The 12,211-nt window shown below is 38.1% G+C and overlaps 1 protein-coding gene across 1 annotated transcript; it reads left to right on the top strand.

The window, feature by feature from the left end:
- Nucleotides 1-7,500: 7,500 nt before the first annotated feature.
- On the top strand, nt 7,501-11,015 carry LOC103873358. The gene is made up of 7 exons (XM_033273448.1): nt 7,501-8,415; nt 8,508-9,146; nt 9,327-9,455; nt 9,583-9,708; nt 9,823-10,139; nt 10,239-10,320; nt 10,401-11,015. The coding sequence occupies exons 1-7, from the start codon at nt 7,501-7,503 to the stop codon at nt 11,013-11,015; spliced, it is 2,823 nt and encodes a 940-aa protein (XP_033129339.1).
- The last annotated feature ends 1,196 nt before the right edge of the window (nt 11,016-12,211 follow it).

The following is a 12,211-nucleotide window of genomic DNA, read 5'->3' as shown; positions in this document are numbered from 1 at the left end:
GTGTTTAGTAATATAGACATAGATCCTCGAGATACTCTTAAGTTGGCAGAAACGAGATCAACACTATGGGCGGAGGCACAAGATTCAATTATACAAAGGGGAGCTCAGACAAGACATGTGGAGGTTACAACATTACCCTCTATACCAGGTAGATGATGCTTCACGAATCCATCACGGAAAGATCAGGATCTCCATTCGGGACATGGTTGGTATAACACCTTCGAAGTTTTTACTGGATTAATGGGCACAATAAACATTAAAGCCAGATTATCACCACTTCATTCAGAAATTGTAGAGCTTATTCGGGCAATGGAAGGTATGAGAAATTTGCGACAATTTCATGTCACATTTGCAACAGATTTTTCTCAATTGATGATGATGGTTTTGGACCCAGAAGAATAGCCAGCATTTGATAGTTAGAAGATATCAAGACCCTCAAAAGAAGTTTTCACACCTCAGAGTTCATTCATATACCACGAACGATGAATTCAAGGGCATATAGTCTCGCACGCAGTGTCAGGAAGCAGTCGTCTTGTGTCGTCCATATGGATTCAGAGCTATATGTTTGGTTTGCAAAGTCTCGATGAGTCTGTGTATGTTGAGGACAGAAAAAGTATATAAAAAAGTTATTAAATAAACATATTATTGAACAAAAATTTACAAAAATTTATTGTAACTATATAACTTTACTTTTAACTAGATTTCATTGTATTAGAGATATAAATACTGGTGTTACGAAAAAATGTAAATAATTTTAGAAAATTTAAAATATCTATTGAACAAAAACTAATCAATATTTTTGTTTATTTGTTTTACAGATTTTGTTTCTATTAAACTGTAAATGTCATTGTTTGAATGAAAGTTTGGTTATAGGTTAATTAAATAAAAAAATTGCTTAACAGCTATTATGTTATTAAGGGCCACAAAAAAAAACCATTTTCTAACAAACCTAAGAAAACAAGAGTTAAGTCCAAGACAACCAATAATGGTAAGCTTGAAATTGATAAGTATGACTCGAACAAGAGACAAATTATTTTCTCTCTAACCATAACACTTCTTGATCACCGGGAAAAACAAGAGAGACCAAGAGAATATCTAATAAAGTTAGCTTGGATGAACACTCACCCGAAGGTGATTCCAAGCGGCTTCGAGGGAGGCGGTTGGATACGGCCCCATAACACCACAAAAGGAGGACACCGAGCAAATACACATATCACTAAAACGGTGGAAAGACGAAAGTGTAAATCCAACGTGACACCACTGAAGGTGAAGAGCAAACTCAATTCAAGCGCATGTAGTAAAATTTGGCTCCTTATCTGGCCACACAACACAAAAATGTGGTAAATGCATCAAGGGAAAACACTCCTCGTATACGTTGATGATATCATGATCACTAGTGGCAGCAATGATGAAATAGCGAGCTTGAAGACCTTCTTGAAGAATGAGTTCGAGGTCAAAGACTTGGGAACACCTAAAAATATATTTTTGGAATTGAGCTTGCTCCCAAATTTACAAAATTGATTTTTTTTTCAAAGGAAGTATGCCTTACATATACTTGAAGATACGAGCATGTTGGCTTCTAAACCAAGTTCTATACCTATGAATCCTTCTATCCCTCTTAGTCAGTTCACTTGTTCTTTTCTGGAGAATCCCTCATCCTATCGAGCTTTTATTGGTAGCCTGTTATATTTGAAGATAATATATTCTGATATAACTTTTAATGTGAATCGTCTAATTCAATTTCTTTGAGCTCCCATTGATGTTCAATTGCAGGCTGCTCATAAGATTCTTTGTTATTTCAAAGCAAATCCTGGCCAAGGACTCTTTTATGCTGTTTTTTATGAGCTCTGTTTGAATGCTTTAATTTATCGGATGCTGATTGGGACACATATCCTGATACGAGGCGGTATGTCATCGAAATATACATTTATCTTGAGGAGTACTTGATCAGTTGGAAGTTGAAGAAGCATGACACAATAAGCATGAGTAGGATTGAGAAAGACTTAATATAAAGGCATTGCTTTACCAACTTGTGAACTTCTCTTGATATAACAATTGCTTACTGCTCTTCATATCAAGGTTACTTCTTCTGCAAAAATATTATGTGACAATAAGTCAGTTTTCCATATTGCCACCAACCCTGGTTTTCACGAGAGAACTAAATGATTTTCATACCGCTAGAGATCAGGTGAAGCTTGATTTCCTCAAAGTGCTTCATGTTCCGACTATGAATCAGTATGCTGATATACTCACGAAGCCACTTCACCCCAGACTATTGTTCGCTCCTTCCCCAAATTTTAGTTTCAAGCCTTCACTCCACAACTTCTACTCCATGCTTGGATTTTTGACTTGTGGACCATATTGGATACGTAGATATGTACACATATTAGATACTTGTACATAATAGAGGATAGTATATATATAGAGATACAATGTACAATTACAATTAAAATTAATGTGAATACATATAATATAGTGTGTTTAACCATTATTAACACGTCTAATTTATATGGAGTTTGGACTCAGATTTGAAAATTAATTTTAGTGTCATCCTGGAGATTCTTTAATTATCAAAAACTATTACTATTGTCCTCATTCCCAGTTTTTTCAAGATTCTAAATGGAAAATGCAAAAAGTTATTTTTATATTAGTTCTGTGAAATATTTTTTATTCTCTTATAAATGAAGTTTAAGAAATAAAAATATACACACATGTTGTCAGAAAAGAAGAAAGAAAACATACACACATATATACATAACTAATCTAATGCCAGTTATATTCTGAATTAGAACCAAATAACATGATGAAGTCATTTATTTCAGAAAAGTGAAAATGCAAAAGAAAAAATAATCAACTTTAGTAGCTTTTTGAATAATCACATTTTCCCCAATGAAGAAGAATGTGAATGATGTGAAAGAAAATCGTTTTAGAGAGCAATACGTTTTTGGCGATTTTGGCGATTTTGGCGATTTGGGTTTTTTTTGTTCGCACATCTGGATTGTGATCGTGATGGTACATGGTGATCCGCCACCTAAGACTACACCATCGTATGCTTCGGTAGCTCAGAAGAAAGGGTTGAGAAAGTATGAAGTGGAGGTTTCAGATCTGAATGGTCAAAAATCCGTAGAAGTTCCAATCGAGGTATCAGAAAATTCATCACCTCTTTGGAAGGATTTTGTGCTTGGCAGTTTCGTTAATACAGCTCCGCATGTAGCCAAGGTTCATGTAATTCTAAACAAGATCTGGTCATTTGGAGACAAAAGCCAGAAGATCGATGTGATAGAGATTGATTCAAAAACGATGAGGTTTTGAATCACGAATCCTATGGTGAGGCAGAGAGTTCTGAAGTTTGGAATGTGAAATATAGCAGATGTTCCATTAGTGGTGTCGAAGTGGTCTCCGATAATAGAGGAATCAGTTCCATAAGAGGTATCATTACCATTGTGGGTGCATCTAACAAAGGTGTCTATGAATATAATTTTGTGGGAGGGATTAAGCTTCATAACAAGTGCAGTGGGAGGACCAGTGAGATTACATCCAGAGACAGCAGCATGTACAAAATTTGAAGTAGCAATGTTTTTTGTGAATGCAGAACTGGCTAAGGGGTTTCCAAAGTCAATCAACTTCACAATATATGGGAAGGTATCTTGTGTAGAATTCACCTATCCTTGGCTACCTTCAAAATGTGAAAAATGTGGGAAGTGGGGTCACATAGATACTAATTGTGCTAAGAAAGATGAACAGAAATAAAGATGAAGTTTGGAGAAGAAGATTGGAGAAAAGGAAGGTCTTTCTAACTCTCCAAAAGCAGTACATAAAGAGAAGCATATAAGACAAGATGACGAGATGATGAGCGATAAAGAGGGAATGGAAAATGAAACTGAAGAAGGACAGATTAACGAGGAGTGGTTAACACCATGGACGATAGGAAGAAGCACGAACAAACAGAAACAAAATCTAAAATATGGAGGAGTTCAGATCATCTCTCCATCGAGATTTTCTTCTTTAAATGTTTCAGAGGAGGAAGTAAAAGAGATGAAAATAATAGAAGAAGATACGGAAGGAAAAGAAGAAATAATACTAGATAAGACAGAAGAAGAGGATATAGATGTTGGGGAGGAAAAATGAAGCTTGAAGTTAAAGGAGCAGGAAGGAATGGAAGGAAAGAAGCAAAGTGTTAGTATTTCACAAAGACAGAATCTACCTAGAACATCAAAAACGAATCATAAAGTGATCTCAGAAACTGCTCCGGCTGTCAAGGTAATCAATCCTAACATAAGGAGTAGAAAAGGTTCTCGCAATAACCAATAATAATGTTGGTCTTCTCATGGAATGTTAGAGGATTTAACAAGTCAACAAAGCATTTTGTGGTAAGAAAATGGTGGCAGACTAGGAGGATGAGTTTTGGGTGTTTATTGGAGACGAGATTTAAGAAAAGGAAGGCAAATAAGATTGTTTCAAAAATTTTAGAGATTGAGAATTCATGGAGAATTACGAGCACAATGTTCTAGGACAGATTTGGGTGGTCTGGAAATCAAATGTGAGTTTATCTCCGGTCTTTAAGAGTGATCAAATGATTACAAGCTCTGTAAAGATCCAAGGGATGAGGGAAGAGTTTTTTTTTGTTCTTTTGTTTATGCGAGGAATACAGCAAAAGAAAAAAATGAACTTTGGGAAGATATGTGTAATCATCATGATTCTCCTATGTTTAGAAATAAACCTTGAATTATCATGGGAGGTTTCAATGAAGTGTTAGAAGGGAGTGAACATTCTGGCTATGATGGGAATCCGAGCATCTCAAGTGGTATGATAGATTTTCAAAAGGTAGCAAGACATTGCTGCTTGTCAGATATAAATGCACAAGGACCATTGTTTACCTGGTGCAAAAGAAGAGAAGAGGACCTTATAAACAAGAAGTTAGACAGAGTGTTGGTGAATGATATATAGTTGCATCAATTCACGCAATCATATAGTGTCTTTGAAGCCGGAGGTTGATTGGATCATTTAAGAAGGAGAACACAAATAAAGATGGAAGAGGAACAGAGGAGAAGACCTTTCAAATTTACAAATGTCATTGGGAAAAGGTCGGATTTTCACCAATTGATAAGAGAGAATTGGGAAGAAACAGCTTCGTTATTTCATTCAACATTGGCAATGTTTAGACTCACAAAGAAGCTTAAAGCCCTAAAACAGTCTCTAAGAATACTAATCAAAAGAAAGCTGGGAGATATGCCAGGAAGAATGAAAGAAGCATTTGATATACTATGTATAAAGCAAAAAGAGACTATGGAAAATTCAACTGTAGAGGCGATAAAGGAGAAAACAAAAGGGATGAAGGAGATGGCAGCTTTTAGCAGAGTTGGAGGAAAAGTTCTTCAAACAAAGATAAAGTTGTATTGGCTTAAAGTGGGAGATCAAAATACCAAAGCTTTCCATAATGCGGTGAACCTAAGGGAAGTAAGAAATGCAATACATGAGTTAAAAGGACATGATGGATTACTATTACTGGAGATGATAAAAAAGTGGAAGCTGAGAGGTATTTTGAGGATTTTCTTTCACATATACCGCCGGAGTATGAGGGTATATCAGTGGAAATATTAGAAGGATTATTGAAGTTCAGATTCAGTGAGATGGATAGATCCAATCTACAAAAATAAGTTACAGAGGAAAAGGTGAGGAAGGTGGTTTTCAAAATGTCAAACGACAAATCTCCTGGACCTGATGGTTATACTAGTGAATTCTTCAAAGATGCATGGGAGATTATAAGAAGAGATGTTACAGTGGCAGTGCAATCTTTCTTTCTGAAGGGTTTCCTACCGAAGGGTCTCAATTCTACTATTCTTGCTCTGATACCAAAGAAGGAAAAGGCGGAAGAAATGAGAGATTACAGGCCAATCTCATACTGTAATGTGTTGTACAAGGTGATAGCAATGATTGTAGCAAACCAGCTCAAGGGTACACTATGGACAGTAAAGGAAAATACTCAGGCTGGTTCTTGGATGTGGGGCAAAATATTAAAATACCGAGACATGGCTAAGCAGCTCTATCGAGTGCAGGTGAAGAATGGCAAATCAATCTCGTTTTGGCACAATAAATGGTCATTCTTGGGGTGTCTTTTGGAAGTTATTGGTGCGAGAGGTTATATTGATATGGGATAGGGTTGAATGCCACAGTGGAAGATGCAACAAACCATCGTAGAAGAAGACACAAAATAGTGTTACTAAATTTGGTGGAGGATGAAATTGCTAAGTGGAGAGAAGAGGCATCAGTAGAGGAAGATGTTGGTATGTGGAAAACAAGTCATGAAAAATACAAAAGTAAATTCTCAACAAAGTCAACTTGGGAATTGCTCAGAACTCAAGGAGCTAAATGTGCTTGGAGTAAGGGGATTTGGTTTACGTATGCGACTCCAAAATTTGTCTTTCTCACATGGATAGCTATGCATAATAGACTAACTACGGGATATAGGATAATGAAGTGGGGAGGTCATGTTATCTCAGCCTGTTCCTTGTGTGATACTCCGTTGGAAACAAAGAACCACCTGTTCTTTGAATGCAGATTCTCAGCTGTTGTTCGGAAAAATCTTGCAAGAGGAGTGATGGATAATGAATATACGGAAGTTTGAGTGAGATAATGGCTCTAATCTCAACTGATCAGAACACCACTCAGAAGTTCACACTGAAGTATATTTTTCAAGCGGTTATACATGGTATATGGATGGAGAGAAATGGGAGAAAGCATGGAGAAAAGCTTTTTACAGCAACACTAATCAAAATCATGGATAGAAAAATTAGAAATAGATTTACTTCAGCAAAAAGAATAGGAAGCATACGGTTGGAAGATGGTCTCAAATTCTGGTTCTAAACGAGACCAAATTCAAGATCATAGAGAGTATAGGTTTATAAAATGTCAAAAATTTATTCTTTCAAATGAAGCATTGTAAATGTAAACAAAATGGTTTTTTGTTTGAATAAAATTTAATATTCATTCAAAAAAAAAAAAAGAATGTAAATGAGAAGACATGAACACTTAACTTTTTTTGTAACATCATGAACACTTAATTTATTCATTAAAATATGTGCATACATATAGGATAGGTGTACTACATAATTTATAGTATACCGCATATTTTTTTCTCTAACGTATGCAAGTGCAATATATTAGGGAATTTGCACCGTATGGCAACGATAACTTATTTTATTAGGTAACTGACAGTCCCCCTGTTCACTTTTTCATAATTCCGAAACTAGCCCTATATGAATATAATAATGAGACCTAGGGTTTAGGTCGTGTGTCAGACTGACCGGTAAGATAGACGGTAAAACACGCCATTGCATGAATAATGAATATAAAATTCGAAATTGAAACAGTTTCCAAATTTATATTCAATAATTTGCAAAGAACGATACCATTAATGCTTTCCTCTAAATTTGTCTTTTTGTCTTCTCTAAGTTTTAATCTTTTGCTCAACTTCCCAAAATTCTCTCAGTCCTAAAAGAGATGATTCCCTCTCGCGTCGGTGAATTACCAGAAGACCAAGACGGAGAAACGATTATGTCGCTACCGGAAATGATGTTCGCCGAGGGTGAGGAACCCGTCGGAGTAAGGGTTCTTACATACCAGTCGTCGCGTATTATCAACACCATTCTCAACGCTCTTGATGAAGAGGAGGTTCAGTTTATCAGACAATCATCTTTCGGTAAGCTTGTCGAAATCGCAGATAAACCCGCCTTTTCCGGCAGATTTGCTCGATTCCTTCTGTCTAGACAACTGAAAGTGGAAAAAAAACATGAAGCTTGGTTCCGATTCGCCGGACAGCCCATAAGATTCTCGCTCCGGGAGTTTGCCATAGTCACCGGACTTCCCTGCGGCGAGTTTCCCAAGAAACAGAAGGTCAAGAAGAAGAAAAACATTAACGACAAACCCTACTGGCCTGAGCTTTTCGGAAGTGTCGAAGATATGCGTGTATCTAGGGCGATTAAGATGCTCCATAAAAAAACCGTTACGGATAAAGATATCCGGATCAAACTAGCGTGCTTAGCAATTGTATCCTCTGTTCTGTTATCCACTAATTTGAAGATGAAGATGCTGAAGGAACACGCCGAGTTGCTTGGAGATATGGAAGAGTTCTTTGCCTTCCCCTGGGGTCGGCTTGCATTTGATATGTTGATGACCAGTATAAAAAAAAAGGATGAGATTTCCCTTTCTCAAAACTCTATAGCCCTGAAAGGCTTTGCCCTAGCCCTCCAGCTCGTTATTGTTGAAGCTGTTCCTTCGCTGACAGAAGTAGTCCAAGAATCCTGTTCGTCATCAGAGTCCGACAGCGATGAAGATGATGTTGATGGCGTGGGAAGTAAAACAAAGAAGAAAACTCTAAGCCCTGCTCATGCGCGCGAAGTAGACAAAAAAGAAGAGGTATGCTTTCCATCTGTTCATTGTACGTACATTTTTAATGAATTTTGTAATATAATCATCTGAATGTGAGATCTTGTTTAATGATATATTAGGTATTGGTAAGGAGTATACTTCCCCAAGACCCAGCAAGACCGGTAGACGAGTCGGTGCTTGTATGGGCTGATGAAGTTGTTGACGTAAAAGTAGCGTACATGCTTAGTTGCATTAACGCTAATCAAGTTTTCACGAAGGATATGTTTAGGGGTGGGGTAACCAAAGCCGACGTAGAAAGGATGCGTGAGCTGGCTAAAGCAGGAGGGAGAAAGAAAACACTACCTACGCAGGGCAAAGAGTCACCAGTTGTGATGAACGACGAACGAAGAATAACTTCTATTGTGAATGCCATTATGCGACCGGAGCTTAACCGGATTGATGGTGATATTGCGACTGTTGTTGCCTCTGTGAAAGAGGTGTCTGGATGTTCACTTGCCATTGAAGCGAAGGTTATTGCAACTGTCGAACGAATGCTGGATTCTTTCAAGACTGAGATAATGTCAGGTAGGAGGAGATTAAATACCCAATCATCTTTCGAGTCTCCTATATCTACAGGAGGCCCTGACGGGGTGGGAGATGACGAAGTTCTCCCAAACACAACCGCCGCAGCTCCAGCTGGAAATGATGAGATCATTGAGAATGTGATTGAAAATCTCAGTCACTATTCAACGCCTCCGGGTGTGGATAACGACTGGCCCGTAAGTTTGATATTTGATGTTTTAAGCATTGTACTATTAGTACTTCTCCAAATATACGTACTGCAGATATTCACTACAATGTAATAGTAGAAAACTGTTAACTATTTGACATACACGATTGCATAGCTAGTATCTGGATAATGAATGACATTATCGTTAACAGTAATGGTCTCTTTACAGGGTTCCGATGGCAAATCCCGACCTCAGACAGGAGTGAATCAGGTAGCGTCCACTCAGGAAGAAAACACGGAAAGGAATGTTACCGTCACAGCTCAGTCACTTAAGTCCAAACCAGTCGCGCCTTACCGGGTTAGTGTCACATTGTATAGCCGGATTAAAAATTGCATATATAATTATATACGGACAAAAAACCGGATTTGCTTTCTCGCCGGTTATAGATTTAAGTGTCGTGATACATAAATATTTGGTTATGCAGGCTTACGATGGAGCAACAGACCCTCATCAGAGGAACCCATGTTCAGAGGGAATTGTAGAAGAATCTAACGAAAATCACCCATGTAGGTCTGCTCATAGCCAGACGCACGAACACCCTGACCCAATCGTATGATCACAGTCCCCTAAATTTATGTTACCTCAGTTTCTTTTTATAGTTACATGTCACCATGGTTTTCTCTTACCAATAACACTCCTTCTCCTTAAATTTATTCACATGCAGATTCCGTCGTTCTCACTTGGCCTCACTCAGGAATTCCACCAGACCCGGGAACTGGGTGATGATGTTATGGGAGAGAACGAGGAACATCTGGTTGAGAAAGACAATGGCGATGATACTAGAGAAACAGAGGAGAATTTACTTTGCCGCAAAAGTAAGCGCATCCGAACTGTCCCACCTCAACTGCTTACCGACTATCAATGTGAAGCTGCTATTATTAACCGTGCGAGAGAAGTACCCATTATGGGTAATGGTCACTACGGCTTATCAGATGTACATGACAAGTACAAACGCCTACAGATTCTTTTGAAGAAAGAATGGTAGGACCTCGACGAACAACCATTTATTATTTTCGATATATTTCCGATATGGACATTGCTGAAAACTGAATTTTTCTTCTCTGATTCCTTCCATTGTAGCGTTATAAACGTTCTGGGCCTATCCGTATCTGGCAAGGACATTACGGACATTGGAGGAAGAACCCGGTTACTACCAGGCAGAGTATGTAACCTTAGCTTCGTAAAGGGTAGTTTAAAAAGTTGTGGTTGCTTATTAAATCATAATTCTGTCGCTCCTCGCAGGTCGTTGACATCATCATGCGGGTAATTGCAGCTTCTGTCAACAGGCGACTATGTGAAGGGAGTTCCACGACTCCGGTTTTTCTTGATAGTCGCGTTCAGGTTCTCTTGTCCAGGAATTTTACAAAGTTCAGAAAAAGTAAAAGAGAAAGTCAGTATGTTTTCACCCAGGCTCTCGTTGATACTCTGCAGAAGAGTTTGAATTTCAACCCCGCTGTGTCGCTTTTCTACATGCCTGTCAGCATTGGTAGGCAACACTGGGTGGGGATTTGCGTTGACATCAGTACTGCGAAGGTATATGTTCTCGACTGCAACCCCCAAGTAATAGATGACAAGGCTTTAAGTAAGGAGCTTGCTCCGATAACTGAAATGTTCCCTTCCCTACTGAAACATTGTGGGTTGTTGGTTGAGTATGGGAACAACGCATTTGTTGTTGAAAGGGTGAAAGGGGTAGTAAAGAACCCAAACCCCAGTGATGCAGCCATAACTTCTTGTTTGTTGATGCAAACACATGCCCTCTCTGGACCCGAAACTTGTAGATCTATCACTCCATCACTCATTCCTGACGAAGCTCAAACGGCAGCTGTGATGGTGTATGAGTTTCACAAAAAGATTTAGGAGGTTCGTCTGTTGTTGCCTGAGCCCACTTTTTCCCTTTGGTTGCACGTTTCGGTCTTACATTCTAAGAAGTTTAATGTATGTTGTTTCCTTCTCGTACTTTCACTGGTTTGTATTCGGTCTCTCCATTATCCGGCCGTATTTTGTGATAACCCGTTATGTTGTTGGTTTTATCCATACATGTTTGTTTGTTTCAAGATTAAAAACCGGATATTTATTTAAGGGAGTTAGCACTTTGCCAACACCTACTTTCCGTAAGCTGCACTCAAACGTTTGCTTCTCCCTGGTCATTCACAAAAAATTTTCACCTGTTATTATATTCTGTTGTCTTAAATTCCCTTTAAAAACTGGATTATATGTACTGTTATTGCCATCAATGTTGTTCTGATATACAGAACATATGAATATAGTATGGAACTTATATTTAGGCAAAGACTATCACATATATATATATATATCAACAATCGATCCAAATGATTTCCATATAAATCCGGTTAATATATTCTCGTCTAATGCTATTTACTATATAGGCTTTATTAGTCCGGCAATATTATATGCATTAAGGATTGAAAGTTACAAAATTAAATCCGTTAAAGTCAAACGAATGAATGTAGATTCGAAATTTAATCTGTAAATACTTTTTCACTTAAAAGACTTATATATACTTCTTTGTTGTTAAACAAGTCCACCTCATAACATTTCTCCGTTCTCGACACTCTCATAGACATTATATACTGTCATATGCACCTTGAATTTTGCACTGCTATACTTGCCAGAAAATAAAATTTCACATTAACATCTTACAACTTATCCCCGTTAACATAGTAGACAAAAGAACTTCAAACGTAGAACCTTTTCCTCCCAGTTTTCATTACGCTATCACACAACATATTAAACATATTGACTACAATAGCATTACTTGCTACCTCAAGCAACCATTGTGGCAGCTGAAAGGTAAGTAGCAGAGGTGTTTCTGCACGAAGCCTAAAAACACCCCTCACCATCCCCTTAACAGCCTCCACATGGTCGTTTCTCCCGACCAGAATGTCATGCCCTAGGACGGCAGAGTCGCGTTCAAACCTCCAAACGCCTTCTCCTGATTTCCTCCATTGGCCTTTTGCAACCCTCACTAGACGCGACATCTCTGTAGTGTGATAATGAAGATCATCAGCAGGGGGTAAATAAAGGATTAAAGT

This window comes from Brassica rapa, chromosome A06 (genome assembly GCF_000309985.2).
Source record: "Brassica rapa cultivar Chiifu-401-42 chromosome A06, CAAS_Brap_v3.01, whole genome shotgun sequence".
Classification (NCBI taxonomy): Eukaryota; Viridiplantae; Streptophyta; class Magnoliopsida; order Brassicales; family Brassicaceae; genus Brassica; species Brassica rapa.
This window is presented reverse-complemented; position numbering and strand designations above follow the sequence as displayed.